This window comes from Nanorana parkeri, unplaced genomic scaffold, assembly GCF_000935625.1.
Source record: "Nanorana parkeri isolate BGI_ZX_2015 unplaced genomic scaffold, ASM93562v1 scaffold87, whole genome shotgun sequence".
Lineage (NCBI taxonomy): Eukaryota > Metazoa > Chordata > Amphibia > Anura > Dicroglossidae > Nanorana > Nanorana parkeri.
Genome location: NW_017306355.1, coordinates 2,077,231 through 2,094,531, shown reverse-complemented (window position 1 = coordinate 2,094,531; position 17,301 = coordinate 2,077,231). Strand labels below are relative to the sequence as shown.

Sequence of the window (17,301 nt, the reverse complement as noted above, 5' to 3'; positions counted from 1 at the left end):
TCATGCAAGTAGGCAGCTGGGACATAGGAGAGGGCAGTATGTTCCTGGGGCCTTGTCTAAGACTAAGACCAGTCTTCATGTGCGTGTCGGTGGCCACGAGCAACAATGGTACATGCTGATGCCATTGAAACATGTATATTTTTGAGTGCAATATTATCATTTTTAACTTTTTACATTAAAGGAAGCTCTACACAATGTCGTTGTGCTTTGTTTTACCTTTGCATTATCCTGATGATTTATATGTTTTGTTATTTTTTAATTGCACCAGGGTTATGCTATACGATCAATTACATCTTTTTACACCATAATTGGCTTTGAACTCTTTTTACTGTGCTTAGTCTGTGCCCTCATGACCAATGTAATTCTTGTATTTGCTGTTAAAAGACATATAGGGTTATTCACTAAAGGGTGAAGAGTTTGTAGATGGCAGGAGGAGTGAACAATCTAGGACAACATAGCTGAACTGGAAAGTGAGATTAATTGGAGACTTTTTCCAAATCAGCTATGTTGTCCTAGATTGTTTACTTCTCCTGTCTTCTCCAAACTCTTCTCCCTTTTGTGAATAGACCTGATAGTGTGGCCTTCCTTCTCTTTCTGCTCTTTGATTATAGGCAACACTTTATATTTGTTAGCTTCCCTGTTCCTTAAAATAGAAGTCCAGTCAAAATGTATTTTCTATTTTTGGATAAAATGGGGAAGGCGTAAAGCATCTGTCAGGTTTTTATTTCTGCCTGTATGCCCATTTGGGACATTCCTCCTTACCTTATGCCCCAGAGACAGTGATAGGAAATCTCCCCAATGTGAGGGGAATTCCCACATTTGAGAGTTGTAACTGGAACATTTGTCCCCATTGGGAGGTTTTACCTTCAACTCCTGTTCTGTTGACAACTGCAAGAAGTTTGTCGTCTCCTTCTGCTAGTGCTAATGGTCATCAGAATAGAACTTGAGAGAAATTCTCCATAATGACATTACAGGCAACGAAAATCAAACAGAGCTTCTAACCTTTCCCCACCGTCCTCAAAACTAGAAAAACTGGTTTGGCTGGATTTCCACTTGTCCAGTGCTCATGGCTCTGGGTAACTGGTTATTACCTGATGCATGTACACTAGTTGCACACAAATGGATAAAAGTATATAGAGAGATTCTGCATTCCAAAAACAGCCCCTAGAATACGAGTAAGGGAGTTTTGCATTTATATTTTCTATTTTGGCTATTAATAGTTTTTCTGTATTGCCTTTATGGCCATGGATTGCGAGTTTCAACTATCGCACCTAAATGTTTACAGTTCTCATTTGCACTTTCGTTTTACGTTATTTCCTTGCTGTAGATACCTGTGTGGTTAGTCTGTGTGAATGAATTCACAGAGGCAAGCGACTTTGCAGGGTGTGTGTTGTTATCAAAATCTCACCACAATAAGTGTGTGTATGTGGTTTCCTCTATAGTAGTTATAGTATGTACTCACATGACCGTTCAATTTTAGATACTAATCATTCTGCTTTTATGATTAGTAATGTTCTACATAATAACTTATAAGGTTATTATACACAGTTTTGACTAGTTGTATTGCAAATGTTGTACATGTATTCTTTCACACAGTGTAAGAAAACATAAAACTTCTCTACCCTTAAAGGATGTGGTATGATTTCACAAAACCTTAACAGGATGTAGTTACATAAGATGCAGTGAACATTCAAGTCAATAACCTTGTTTCAGTTTGGTAGAGGATAACTTCATTTATACATGTTTTAGACTGTGAGTTATATTTTATTATCTGGATCGTTCAAGCCTTTCCAGATTATAAACCTTTCACTGTGGCTCGTGCATAGATTCCTTATAAGAAGACTGACAATGTTAATAGTGAATGAGAGCTCCACCTGTAGCAAGCCTGGGAGCAGTTACCACCGCTGTTAACTGACAATGTTAATAGTGAATGAGAGCTCCACCTGTAGCAAGCCTGGGAGCAGTTACCACCACTGTTAGCAGCATATAGCCTGTTGCTATGCCACTGAAATATAAGTAGGTAATGATAATAGTAAGGCGATTGCCAAACTTAACATTTTTAGGTAACATTAATGGGACAGACTGGACCTGATTTACTAACAGAGATGTTCATACGATTGCACAAAGATGCCAGGCAAACAAGCAAACTTAATGCTCACAGGATTTATCATTCTTCTGAGATGTGCACAAGGCTGTAGTGAACCTATGCAGAAGTTATTAAGAAGAGTGCTTCACTATAGAATGTATGCTCCAGTGTCCGAATGAACGCTAGATACGCAGTGGTGTTTCCTTTTGATTGTTTTAGGTCTATCTGGATGCTCTTAGCAATTTAAGATGCACAGATCATATAGGGATTAAACTGCATCAAATGTGCAGAACTATCATTAAAGGAGACGGTTTCTAAAACCCTCAGTTTAACTAGCAGCAGTGCACATGTGGTATTATTGAATTGTACATATGGGGATCTTTCCGTTTGAGCACTAGTCAGCATACAGAATTCCATATGCTGGTGCTTGGGCTAAGGATAACATTGATAAATACTTATTGATGCACTGACATATATATATATATATATAGGACAGCATAGCACACTTTTTTTTCAAATCTGTTTCATTGTTTAGCAAGCTAGTCACATTATTTTTATTTTATTTTTTTAAATGTTATTTATAATTTTTTATGTTAAAAAAAAAGTGTTTGGCATTTGCATTCTGTGGTGTGTCCTACAGGAACAGGGTTTATATTAGCAACATTATTTGGATGTCCAACCATCCAAGGCAAACTAGGATCATACTACATTGAACATTAATGTATGATCAGCTAGATAGGCTCTTGGATCATGATTGTGCATGTAAGCAATAGGGATGAGGTAACCAGACAAAGTTTAGTAGACAAAACCTTTAAATAATATGCTTGGGGGATGCGAAATTAAAAAACACCAAGATGCATGCTTTTAAAAGTCACAAAAACATAAGAAAAAGGAAGAAACACAGCATGGGGTTCCCTTAAAATTCCTACCAGGTCCTTATCCAGGCTGCAACTTGAGTGGCCAGGACAGTGAGGGCAGCAAGTGTGTGTTTACCCTTCCCCCCCCCTTCCTGTACCATACTAGGCCACATGTCTTTCAACACTGGGGATGTACCTTGTGAATCCATCAACAATCGTGACAACCTACTGCCCAACAATGTTTCCTTGCTGCCATGACTACCTGCTGCTTTACCACCACCAAATGACTGATACCTGGCTTCTGTTTGTAAACAACAACACTGAGGATCCTGACTCATGTCACTGACTAAATATGGTCATGACCCCATTTGGTCAAAGACCTTACCCAGGTTTCCCACCACTATGTTTGTATTGCAGCATCTGTTATTTAGAGGCAGTATTGTGGTGGGGCAGCAATTTGTGGTGGTGGTGGGTATACATCATCAGGCGGGTGTTCTTGATTGATGGATTATGGATTTACATTGCTCACTTTTTTTTTTAAGAGAGGAGTTTTTCACAGTGTGGGTGTCTTAAAATTTAAACCAGGCCCTTTTCAGGCATGCAGCCTGGGTGGCCACGAAAAAGGGAGGAGAATGAGCTGCCTTTTCATAAATAGGAAGGTAATGATATGAGTATTTCTCTCATAACAGGTTTCCTTTAAACAGACATTGTCACTTTGCTCATTCAGCGTCTATGTAAAGACTCCCCCTGACCCAGTGATACTCACCTCTCCAGCACTTTCACACTATTCCTTTTTCTGTCACAGTTGCTCTAAATGACCTACGAATAGGTAGAAATGGATGGTGGGGGAATCACTGGAGAGGTGAATATCATGGGTCTGGAGGAGGAGGGACCTTTACACTCAGGGCAAAGATTTGAAGAAAACGTTGTTCAGTTATAACATTTCAGTTTTTTCTTTTTTAGCTGTTGCAAGAGTCTCGGCGGATCTACAATGAATATCTCTCAAGTAGCTCGTTGTGTCCCGTCAATGTGGATCAGCAGGCACTTATCACAGAGGAGATGCTGATGAAACCATCTCCTCATCTTTTCAAAGCACAGCAGCAACAGGTGAATGCAAGGTCCTGAAAATTGCGCAATAAAAGGCATATTAACGCCAATGTGCGCATATTGTAATGGTTTGTAACGGTTTGAGCTGATTGTTGTACATACCATCTATTTCCTATGAATCTGCAACGCATAGCAATGCTTCAGTAAACATATGTAACCCTTTTGTTCCCCCGTCACATTGCAGCACATCACAAGCATTTGCATTTATATATGTGGTGCGTTACTTTATTTAATAATTGTGTGATAATTAGATGATGTGTAGTTACACATTGAGGGCCCATCTTGATTTGAACACCTTTCTTTTTGTTTGCCAAATGTTTTTTTTCTAAATAGAATAAAGAAAAACTATGCAGTACATCAATTTAATTGTACTATCCATATATACAGCATAGGTTTTGTACTGAGAAAAATATGAAGGCTGTAATTACTGACCTCTCTTTGCATAAAAGCTAGTTTCCTGTAGTCATGCTGATTTTTGGCTTTAATACTTCTTGAATATATAACTCAGAATATTCATCAAAAGGTATAATTTCACTGACTGCAATCCTATTTAAGATCAGTAACTCTGAATCACTTTTATCTTGTACTGGTGACTCAGGGTGGGCCTGTTAGGCAATCAGGGTTGAGTGAAGTTAATGATCCATGGTAATGGAAAATTAGTCAAAAACAAAACAGACAACACCTAACATGGTTCATGTGTTTGATCCTGCAGGGTAGTCATAGTAGTGACTGTTTCTTCTTTGCAAAACATGTACTAAAATTGTACTATAGCAGCTATATAGACAGGATGTAATATTGTACTGCCTAAGTGTGTGCGGGCCATCACTTGTGAACACAAAAGTAGACCAGTTACACTTTCCAACCCTACCCTTATACAAGCTTATGTAATGTGTCATTGACTATATACATTTTAAATATCTGACCTGTACCTGAATGTATAATGCAATCATAATTTCAATTTCCTTAATTCAGATATTTAATCTGATGAAGTTTGATAGCTATGCTCGCTTTGTGAAGTCTCCTCTGTACCAAGAGTGCATGTTATCAGAGGTAGAAGGACGTCCTTTGCCAAAACTTAGCTCCTCAGCCATGAATTTAGCAGCAGGCTGCACTGCATATGACCCTGGAGCAATAAAGGTGAGCAGGAAGGATGCCATTTTTTGCAGCAACAATCACTGGTTTGAATGTCATGCTTTTAATTGTTGGAATAGTTAGATGGTATATTTTGTATGTCTGGCAGTTCAATAAACAATAAAAATGTGCAACGGGCAGTAGACCAGAGCAACCAATTAGAACTTGTAAATCTGGATTTGGGTTTTTGCACTTTGCATGTGCCCATCTTTTTCTTTTCCTTGGAAATTACCACCACTGTCTTATATTTAGAAAAAGCAGCTAAGACCTGGGAAGTCTTTGCCCCTTGATGTTGAGGCAACTGGTTCAGATATGACAGAGGGTTCCAAGCTTCACAGGAGATCATTCAAGAAGAGGGACAGACGGTCAAATGCTAGAGGTGAAAACATTTCTGGTTTTCCAAATATTATGTAATTGTTTTTTTCTTTGCATTTAATAAAATATTCAATGTTATTTTTCTTTTATAGTAAATTTAGAGTTTGAATTGTTTACCCGAATACATGTTTCATACCATCCTAGAGAACTTTACCACTGTTGCATAACATTCCCTTTTAAGGGAACCTGACATAAGAAAAATCTCATTGCTGATTTCCATCTGAAAGTGTTAGCTGTCTGGTTGTCATGCTGATGCTCTAGTTTAATGAAAAGTCAGTTATCTAAAAGTATGCAGATCATGAGTTCTGACGTCACTTGCTAAATGCCTTTTCTGGGGTTAGTGACTGACAAACCGTCAATAAATTAAATTATTTAGACTGAGGTCAGAAGTCCATGTACTTACCGGGTACAATAGCCAGCCTGCTATTGGCTATTGCAATTTGAAATAACCAATAGCAGGCTAGCTATTGCTTCGTAGTGTTTACATTCTGCTGCGGACCGCGGAATCTAGCTGCCAGCCAGTAGCAAGATGTAAACAATGAATTTTGTTAGCAACTAAATATATTTAGTTGCTAAATAAAAATGTTTGTGTCCCCATGTCTATCAAGGAACGGCAAAAAAATCAACGATATATTATGCCCTCTATTTTTTTCCGGTTGCTTGTGAGTGCCGATTGCTTGAGTGCCGGATAATGGGGAGTTTACTGTATTCCCTTTCAGCCTTGTGTTAGGGATTGCATGTCTAATTTTGCTAAGCATCTTGGGATTGCGCTCTGGTCACATTTATATTTACATATTTAGATGTATTGCTAATTATTTTTCTTTTTTGTATAGTAGCTTATTATTTTAATTGGGCAGATTTCCTGTCCATTTTAATGCAATATTCCTAAAAGGAAGTACTATACTATGTTTGTTATTAGATTAATTATAGAACTTCCTTATTGGATCATCCTGATCTCTTTCAAAGCCAGTTTCGGGCTCACCACTATCTGTCAAATCTTGACTTTTTCTTTTTGTAAATATACTCCTCAGGTTTATGTTTTTTATCCTCCAACTATTATTTTCTTGGCTTGAATCTAGTAGGTTGCTGTAAAGAAACACAGTGCACTGATAAATGAGGCCCACTGTTTCTAAGGACACAGTACTGTTTGCTTGAAACCAGGTTAAAAATAGCTCTTTATCTAGTAGGCCTGTCTAAGGTTACTTGTGTAACTGGTTCATCCACTTATTACACAATCAGGTCACCTAAACTTGTGTGGAAAGAGAGCTGCTGTACATAGTAATTAAGAGACGATAGACGATCCTGCTTCCTAAGCACTTCATTTAAATGCTTCTGAGGTACCAGATAAAGTGGAAGTGGATGTCCTTATCACACATACTGTACATAGCATATCAGGAAGTCCTGCAATAATGGCAACTTTCATACAGCTACTGTATATTACTCACTAAGTAGAGGTGGACTGTTATTAATGATTTATAGAGTCCTAGCACTTTGTCCTCAAGTTCTACTAATTGATGATATACTAATATACCAGGCCATGGATGCCACAAGAAAGATATGTGGCATCAGGCTACAAAGGAGCAAGAGTGTGACAGAGGCAAGGGTGCTGAAAAAGTAGGCAGACAACGAATAAAGGCAACCATACATTGCTCTATTTTGTTCGTTCAACCCGCGGGCTGAATGAAAAAAATAGAGCCAATTCCTCCATCAACACTAACAGCGTGTCGATCGCTGAATCCCACTGTATACATTTTATTCTGACAGCGGTCACCAGCCCCTGTCAGAATACCCGACAAGAGCGGGCAGCTTATTGACTGGTGGCTCTGATCGTACAAAGATTTTCCGGCGGGCTCCTTCGATCAGCTGATCAAGAGATGTCAGCTAAAAGGGCGCCAACAGCAGCACACACTGTGCGAATTTCATCCACTTCCTCAAAAACAGCCGAAATTCACACAGTGTATGGGCACCTTAACTCTAAGTGCCTCAAATTCCACCAGACAGGCTTCGTAATATGATTATATAAGAGCAAGTGCTAACACAATGGGGAAGCAAGAAATTACTGGCAGACATAGGGTTACCCAGTATTTTACCATCCTGGCTGTCAAAATGACACTTGTAGCCAATAATATTAATAAAAATGCAATCACAAGCCAATATTTTTAGTTTTTTGAAAAGCTGACAACCTTAGCCAAGCAACATGTTCTGACAGAGGTTCTGAAGAGACAAACACAGACGGTTAGCTGAGGGAAAACACACTCAGGTTCAGGAGAAATAGATTTAAGACATAAATAACCTTTAAAACCCAATTAGAATAACCTTAAAACCCAAACCCACTGTTTTATTTTTTTTACACTGCTAAGTGCTGTTGCAAAGGTTAAAACACTGTGCTTATTTTTCGCACGTAGGGGCAGATTTCAGCGCGTATCCATTGGTATTCCCGAGTGTGACTTGCAGTTAATAAAGCGGTAACGCCGAGCCACACTCGGGAATACAGCGTAGGTCTTACCTTGTCCGCGATCCCTGCTGTGTCCTCCGGCAGCTGCCGTCTTCCGCGTCGCAGGGGGCGGAACCGGCGGGAAGTTTAAAAGTTTAAAAAAACACAACGAAAAACAGATAAAGAAAAAAATATTAAAAATCATACCGCCAGGGAGGTTAAAAAACGAGCGTTGAACACGAGTTTCATTGGAGAAAAAACGTGCTTAAAACGTGCTTAAAAACGCGCATAAAACGCACCTATTAGGAACGCCCAGGTGTGAACCCAGCCTAAGACTGCAGTGCACAGAACTCTGCCCTGAACTCAAGTAAGTCGTTACAAATATATAAGAAATGTACATGTATGCAATAGGTACAATGAGATGTGAATTGTATCTTTACTTTATTCATTTCCTGAACTTATCCTTAGTGCAGTAATGCAAGCAATCAGCTTCTCTTTTCAGTTTGTTCAGTTGACTTCTGAAAATGAAAGATAGAAGCTGATTGGTTGCCATGGACAAGTGCTCCAAATTCTATCTGCTCCAGTTTTGATAAATCCCCTTCCCCTCTATATTTTATATTTATAGATTGTTCTGACAACAATGGAGTCTTAAGTCGACATGAATCTGATGGATCTCTGAATTCTGCAATAAGCTTGGATCTAATTTCTACCGCCTCTGGAAAATCTGAGGTACCTAGCCTGCAGTGTGTTTACTGCACCCAGACATCATATAATAAGTATACTTTTCAAGAAAAAAACAAAACATAAAATGAACACATTTAGAGTTGAGCCCCATCCAGCTGGTGTCCCAAATCCCAATTATAACACCTTTGAGGAAGCGGGGCTCCTGGTGCATAAGTAGCCCCAGGATTTGTGGGGCACACAGGGCTTGTAGGTTAATAGAACTAATAGCCGGCACTCTGTGCTGTCTCCTGTTGGGCAGTACTTAGGTTCTTTTTAAAAAAAAAACAATTCCCCTCCAACCTGCTTCTGTTCTGCAGATGTTGAGGTAATTCCAGTGTCCTTGCTAAATTGTTTCAAAATGAGTACTAAGCTGAAGGTTCCACGTTTAGGGCCCATTCACACCATAGCGTGTGCATTATTGTGCGTTAAATGCAAAGCACGCTGGTGTGCATTGTAAAGTGCGCTTAGCTGCAGTGCATTTTAACAAGCATTGAAGTGCTTTACTATTTTTTGTTTTTATCTTATGTCATTATGCACTGCAGCATGTTCTGATGAGTTAGAACATATTGGAACACACTGCGCAGAATACATCATGTCCTATTTTCTTTTTACCACACACCAACACAGCTCATTGGTGTGAGCTGAAGCCATAGGACATTGAGGAAATTGCCTTGTTCCTGCTTGGGGACTGCACCGGGCACCGGCAGTGTTATGTAATCACACAATCAGTCTCTGTAACATAATAAATATTGCATCCCTGGAATCCCTTTGGATGTGCTGCACTACTAGCAAATATCATTGCATCTTCTTATCCCTGTGTTTACTCGGTGGTTCACACTTTTCCTTACAGAATGGCAGAAGTCGCACTAACAGTTTGGAGCGTGAATCAGAGTGGAAGCATATCAAATATTGCTGTGTCTACCTCCCAGATGGCACGGCCTCCCTGACTGCTATCAAACCTGGACATAATATACGAGAAATGCTGGCCGGAGTCTGTGAGAAACGAGGATACCGTCCCTCTGATGTTAAAGTTTATCTAGCAGGGCATGATCAGGTATTCTCGTTTTAAAGTACGGTGTGTGGTGCAGATATTGTTGCAGTGATCACAATCAATAATGATCTTGTACACCGACTTTTAGTATGTATGTTAATATTCTATTATCCATCCACAACAGGTATCCATCCACAACAGATCTCAGTTAATAAAAAAAAAAAAAGAAAAAACATTTAGCACCACTACTTTAAAATGTATCTAAATCCAAAAACAACAACAACATATTGCAGCTTACCAGTCCTTAGATGTGGACAATGCCGACCAATGGGACTCGTGTGAACCAGCTCTTATTAAATTAACAAAGATCACAAACTTTTGCAAAGCTCTACTAATCCCTGTAGTATAAACTACTGTTATCTCCTTGCAGGACGTGTGGTTGCATATTGTTTCATGCACAGACAATATCAAAGATATGGCTTAATATCAAAGTCAAGATCACTTGGGAATCCATTTGCAAAGTGTCCATAGTGCAGTTCCCAATTTAGAACAAAAATATTGGCAATGCTTGGCATATTTATTATTTCCCAAATGTATAAACTGCAAACATATTCTGCAGTAATTTGCACAGCAGAAGGAATCTCTCATTCCCACCACAATTAGAACTGCAAGTCTAAGACTATTTTGGTAAAGCTTGGGAAGAACATACACAGTTGATGCAGCTAGGGCCTCTAATAGGAATTAAATGCAACACGTTGTTTTTCATTTAAAGCTGACACTAGTTTGCGGCTGTACACCTGTAGAAACATTAGAATACAAGCTGCTAGGACTTACACGAATGGTCTATCTACTCTGCAGAGTGCGTTTAAAAAAATGAATACATTTAAACAAACACTTCTGCTGGAGGAAGCTGAAAACAGAGATCTGCAATATACCAAATGACCACTAGGTGTCACTTTTAGTTTATGTTTAGTTGTAGTTATTGGCATAATACACCACTAAAAACAATGCCTAATGTGAGTCTAATGATATTTTCCTAAAACAGCATAATATAAAATTTGCTCAGATTTGTATACAGTATTCAATGGGTAACTTGCTGCCTGTAAGATGGGTTTATGCAAGAAAATCTCTAGGTAAAAGTTTGGGCATAACCAGGAAAAAGAATCATAATACCTCTGTACATGTGATTATACTTTGGAATAATCATTTAGGTCTACTTGGCGCTGGAGTCTAGATTCATGTTACATCTATATTATACTGTATATTATATGACTTACATTTTTAAACCTTGCTATAAAAAGTGTATATGTTAATCAGAAATCCACAGCTTTTTAGTAGTTTAGTAATATTCCACAGCTTTTTAGTAGTTTAGTAATAATCCACAGCTTTTTTTTTTCCACGTGCACTTAATAAGGAATGGGATGCTCAGTACTAATTGATCTTATAAAGGTCAAGCAAGTTTAGGAATAAATAATAAAAAATCTGTACAAATCAAGTATAGCAAGCAGCCAACACTGCAGGAATAAAACCCAAAGCTTTGTCAACAGGACATGTGTAAAAATAAGGCCATGCTGATCCATAAATACATATTATTATATTTTATATTATTTTAGACTTCTGCTTTAAAATTTGTCCTTGGATACTTGCTATCTTTGACTGTTTTTGAATATTTGTGTTCATTGTTATTATTATCCCATGAGTGTAGTTAGTGAATTCATTTGAACTCATATTGTGTATGACATTAGTAAATACTAGATTGCAGTGTGGTAGGTTGTTAGCCAGCACTTAGGAAACCTGTGTTAGGAGAAATATGAAGGCTGACATTTTCATCCTTTTGAAAATACTATTTGCCTGACTGTCTCCGGCTTCAATACTTTCTGAGTCACTGGTGTTGAGCTAATGTCTTCCATCATCAAATCATATGCAAATAAAAATACTGTTTGTTTGTTTTTATTTTCCTTGCTCATGATTTGAGTTTTTTCTTTTACCACATTCACTAAGCTAAGGAAAAATCCCCTTGCAAAGTGAATATCCTATTTGCCTTTAGTGACTCAACCCCACTGACTCCAAGCAATCATGTAGAAAGCAATCATGTTGACAGCACCTCTGTCAAACTTTTACAAATACTGTCTGAACTAAGAAAGCTTGTTAATAGAATACACTTAAAAGGAGAACTATGAGGTGAGTGCTTTTCACTCACCTCATAGTTCTAGCCGACCTGTGACAATGAGACTGTCACAGGTCGGCTCAGTAGATCGGGAGGTGAGCGAACACATACCGGCGGCGTTCGCTCACCTCTCGATCCTGTCACGGCTCTGTGCCGTGACAGGGGAGGGGATGGATTCCCCCCTCCCCGCTCCGATCCGCCAGCGCGGAATATGTCTCCTATAAAATGTGTTGTCCAATCAGATTGTACTGTACTATGGACTGTACTGTACTATGGATCATGATTAACCCAATCATGTTATCAGGGGCATAACTAGAAATCACAGGGCCCCATAGAAAAAGTATCGGTAATTTATATCGGCAAGTACACGAGGGCCAGTACTTGTACTTGTACTTGGACTTAAAAAAGTGGCATCGGGACATCCCTAGTCTTAACCATGTACCCTGCTCTATCCAAAACGAAAAAAAAGTTTTGGTTTTACATAAATAATATAGGAAAAATAAATCTGCGCTCCTGGATATGGCTAAATTGTACTTGTATCAAAAAGCAGCTATGAAAATAAAGGAGGTGAACCGCCTTTAGATAGATAGAGTACTTGGAACACAGCGCTAGAGATAAAGTCAACAAAATATGTGTAAATATTCACAGATTGGGTTGAGTGATCAGTGGATATCAATGTATAAATTATGTGTATTCGAAACAGTCATAAAAAGTAAACGAAAAAGATGGTTTGTATCACTATGTGAACAACATAAAGTGTAGCCTATGGCTAATAGATATAAATGACATTCAAACGTAAGTGAATAATCGTGATGAACTTAGATGACAAAGAATAAATAGTAAAATTGAATAATAATAAATAGATAAAATCAGCTTCGATTAAGATTAAGTAATAATAGATGATAGTAGATGGATAAAATCAGCTTCGATTAGTGAATATAATACGGCATTACAACTTCATTGGAAATAAATACACAGTATCAGAAAAAACGTCTCAAAAAGATTACAGTGAATAATCTGTGACAGTTTTTTCAAAAAAGCTGAAACAAAAAAAAAATAGCATTCAGTGATCTATATTAATCTTGAATTGTTTCTTTAAATAAGTGAAGGCGATGCCAGAGGCAGCAATGTTCAATGGGCGATATGAAGGGTAGATCTCAAAAAAATAGGCAATGTAAGAACAGGGCAGGGGGGGTTTTGAAGACGGATGATTGTTAGTTCCTATCTCCTTAGTCCGACAGCCCCCTTAGTAATGGGTACTCACCGGGTTACGGTGGATATGCGCAAATATCAGGGTCTTGACGATATGGTATCCGGTCCCGTCCTGCCTTCGAGTATGTTCTTCCCGCGTTAGAATCGGGCAGTAGGAGAGATGTTTTCCGGCTGTAGTGCTGGAGCTGTCTTTCAGACCCAGGGACCGCTTAGCCTAGGCGTATTACTAACGAACTTTCTCTCCGGAATCAACAGGGTTATGAGGGTTTAAAAGCAGAAAGACCTCATGGTGCAGTATATAAAAACAGTATAAGTTTTATTAAAACATAGTAGCTTACATCTGGAAATATAAAAACCGGCCGGCACAGCAGCTCTGGATCAATCTAAGAGGACTCCTCGCGTGCAGTTGAATCTACCTTTTTGACGCGTTTCGTCATGTGACTTCTTCAAAAAAAGGTAGATATCTACTTACGTTTGAATGTCATTTATATCTATTAGCCATAGGCTACACTTTATGTTGTTCACATAGTGATACAAACCATCTTTTTCGTTTACTTTTTATGACTGTTTTGAATACACATAATTTATACATTGATATCCACTGATCACTTAACCCAATCTGTGAATATTTACACATATTTTGTTGACTTTATCTCTAGCGCTGTGTTTCAAGTACTCTATTTACATAAATAATATCAGTATATATTTTAATGTCATTGTAGCCATTATTTGAGTATGTGATTAAAACAGTTTGCTGTCTAGTTAATAGTTACTCTTATTACATCGTTCATAACTGATCTTCTTTCAGAAAGCGCTGGCCTTGGATCAGGACTGTGGGGTGCTATCTGACCAGGAGGTCAGGTTGGAGAACAGGATCAGTTTTGAGTGAGTTGGGTTTCCTTTCCTATTCTTTCTGTAAATTTTGCCAGTGAACACTGAACTACTCACAATTAACCATCCATTACCAAAAGATACAGGGCAATCTGGGAAGACCTTCATTAATCTACTAATATGCTTTTGACTTGTGAGAAAGATTAATTGTTAACACCATCAGAACCCAGAAAGCTAAAAAGAGAATTTGCAAAATTGCAGTGCTGACCACTATGTCATCATGTGAAATATCCTATAATTTAGAAAATGTGAAAAGAGCTAGAAAAAAAAAGCTGAAAACATATTATAATTTGCAATAAAAACAAATATTGACGTTAATTGTTGGTATTTTTAGGTTACAAATTGAATCCTTGAATAAAAACTTGCGTATCGTGGCCAGGCCCTCAAAGACAATACAGGAGGCTTTACAATCAATTTTGAAGAAATACGGATTGAATAACCAACATTTTGTACTAAAAAAGGTAAAATTAAAACCTTAATGAGTTCTAAAATACAGGCACTTATATAAAAAACATAAAACCTTACATAGGAGAATTCATAGCTAAAAACTGTCTGCACCTTCCGCTATAAATCAGATTCATATTTTCTAGGGAATGTGTGATTTAGGGGAACATAGAATGCTAATGCTATGTGAGCTAAAGCCAAAGCTCATCTTTAGCTGCCCCTCCCCTCAATTACTCCCCCCCCCCTTGCTGTCCCCAAAAGCAGTATTTTATGTTTTTCGTGTTTTAATATTAACTTTTTTCCTTTAGCCTGACCACATGATGCATCTGGGTCCTCTTCCATTTTGCCTTTCTTAAGGCTGGGAGGTCCTCACTGATGCAGAGAGTGGTGCTGTTCATCATTACAATGTGAATGAGGGATGGATGGTGATGCCTTCTCAGGTGGCAAGGCCATGATGCCCTGCATGTACAGTATGCACTCAATCTTCCAGATTGAGTGACTCATGCATCATTTATCCTGTAAGGACCAAGGACATCTTGTGGCAAAGTACTGCAGGGTACAGCCCCGTATTAAACCTATTAGACATTATGAAAGGGGGCGCCCAGATTCAGATAAGACCCCCACAACCGCTGAGCCAGGGTTGTGGGGAAGAGGCCCTTGTCCTCATCGACATGGGGACAAGGTGATTTTCCAGGGGGTCCCGCCCTGGCAAAGCATCCTCCCCATGTTGAAGGCAGGTGGCGTGGCATTGGGGGCATGTGCATGCTTGTCCCCCCCTTTCCTTCTCTGCCAGGCTGCTGTTCGGATTAAGGGTTTGGTAAGAGATTTTAGGGGGGATTCCATTAATTTTTTTTGTTTTTTTGCGTTGGGGTCCCCTCTAAAATTACTAGCAGACCTGAAGGATTCACGCTGTTTAAAAAATATATATTAACGTTTAACAGAAGTTCATTCCGAAGGACATTCAGAAAAAATGTTTGACGCATCCGAATTTCGGATATTAGAAAATGTGGATATGTTTGGATTAGTTATTCCTTTCATTCAGAAATTCTGATGCATCTGAATGTCCGAATTTCCCATAAGTCGTACGAATTTCAATTCAGAACGAAGCAAATCACAGGGAAGAAAAAAATATCCCAGAGTTGCGCTTTAACGAGCATTGTGCAAAGAGAAATGGTTTTCTGTAATCCTCTGCAAACAATCAGGTACCAGCTTTTAGGAAATGAGGTAGCCAGACTGTGCTTGGTTGCCATTACCACACACTATAATATAATTCATAGCCCCTATCAACGGGAAAATTCAAACTTCCATCAATAGATTACGGAGGGGTACAAAGTGTAAATTCCACTTGCTGTGCTACCTTGTCTCCAGTCAACTGGAATTCCTCATAGGCCTTTATAAGCTTGAAAGTAAGGAGGGATGGAGAAGTATCCCATAGAAAAGAGTTGCTGAGAATTCCAGGTAAAGAAATGGTGGTATAAAGGTACAAAGCTGTAATTTACACACTAAACTGTGTGCTTCGTTAATCCTGTGCTTCGTACATCCCCTCCTGCAGAATTTGCATTAGGTGAGGATCAAGAAGCCGGGCGAGTCATGACACACTCCTCGGCTTCCTGATTGGCCGGGAAGCTGGCTCCATGCTCTGTTGTCACCAGGGAGCATGGAGCTGGCTTCCCAGCCAATCAGGAAGCCAGGGGCCGGTAATGACTCGCCCCCCAGCTTCCTGTTTGGCCCTTAGTGACGAGGAAGCATGGAGCCGCCTTCCTGGCCAATTTGAAAGCCGGGGCGGCGTGTAATGACTTGCTGTCCGGCTTTCTGATTGTTCAGGAAGCTGGCCAATCAGGAAGCCATGCGGCGAGTCATTACCCGTCCCCCGGCTTCCTGATTGGCCAAAAAGCCGGCTCCATGCTTCCTCGTCACCTGGTGATGAGAGAGCATGGAGGCAGCTTCCCGGCTAATCGGGAAGCCAGGCTGTGAGTCGTTACATGCCGCCCGACTTCCTTAATGGGACTTTTGGTATCGGTGAATCCCTAATATACAGTATATGTAGTCATAACAACAGGTTATATGATTGTATATTCCTTTTCTAGCTTTGTGCAGTGAGAATTGGGCAGTGAACAGGGAACTATATAGTCTGTCATCACAGTATTTATCATAATTTCGCTTTTCACTGCCAGTCACTTAGGAAGATCTATTATGGCAAGAACATATTATGCAATATGAAATGTAACCAGCCACACGTCATCCATTAATCAGTGCTTTCATCTGAAATGCGCGTGGGTTTCATTATCTTGTCAGATCAGTTATGTTCTGCAGAAGGTCATTTGGCATCTTATCTTAGGATTACTCAGCAATAAAGTCTTTATAAACGATTCCTCATTCTCAGTTAATTCCTTATGACTGAGCTCAAGTTATCTAAATAACAATAATTTCCTGCAACAGTGCTTGTTGTCAGTGTCAAGCTATTTTATTAAAGATATCTACATAAAAAATATATAAATCATCAAAGTTGATTGAGCAGGTAGGTATTATAGACAGAGCTGTATTTTGTCTATAAGTCTTCCTATCAACTATACAATTCAAAGGTCAGTAAATCCACTTTTACTTTTAGCAGGTAGAATATTTAGTATAGTGACATTTGCTGTATAGCTGAGTTTAATAGTTTTTTTATGTTATCTGCCATTTCTGGCTGGGGAAAGGCTGACTAGTATTCTTTCTTATCATTAATAGCTATAATCTTTTTAAGATATGATCGGTCAGGGCAGCCATCAGGGGGGTACGGCCGATACTCATGTAAGGGGCCCGGGCAGCCTGGGGGCCCGCCCGGGACCCTTACATGCGTATCGGCCGACGGTGAAGCGAGGAGTCGGACGGGCCGCATGCAGC

At 39.2% G+C, this 17,301-nt stretch overlaps 1 protein-coding gene and 1 long non-coding RNA gene across 2 annotated transcripts in view; both read left to right on the top strand.

The window, feature by feature from the left end:
* The window catches only part of RGS14 (regulator of G-protein signaling 14), a 67,692-nt gene that overhangs the window by 39,124 nt on the left and 11,267 nt on the right, over positions 1–17,301 (top strand). The window contains exons 6-12 of the mRNA XM_018552387.1: positions 3,907–4,050; positions 5,023–5,187; positions 5,434–5,560; positions 8,616–8,719; positions 9,564–9,767; positions 13,892–13,968; positions 14,309–14,435. Coding sequence (XP_018407889.1) covers positions 3,907–4,050; positions 5,023–5,187; positions 5,434–5,560; positions 8,616–8,719; positions 9,564–9,767; positions 13,892–13,968; positions 14,309–14,435 — 948 coding nt within the window. The remainder of the gene's footprint in view (positions 1–3,906; positions 4,051–5,022; positions 5,188–5,433; positions 5,561–8,615; positions 8,720–9,563; positions 9,768–13,891; positions 13,969–14,308; positions 14,436–17,301) is intronic.
* The window catches only part of LOC108783755, a 6,915-nt gene continuing 4,269 nt past the window's right edge, over positions 14,656–17,301 (top strand). The window contains exons 1-2 of the long non-coding RNA XR_001941029.1: positions 14,656–14,668; positions 16,196–16,207. This is a non-coding gene — a long non-coding RNA (uncharacterized LOC108783755). The remainder of the gene's footprint in view (positions 14,669–16,195; positions 16,208–17,301) is intronic.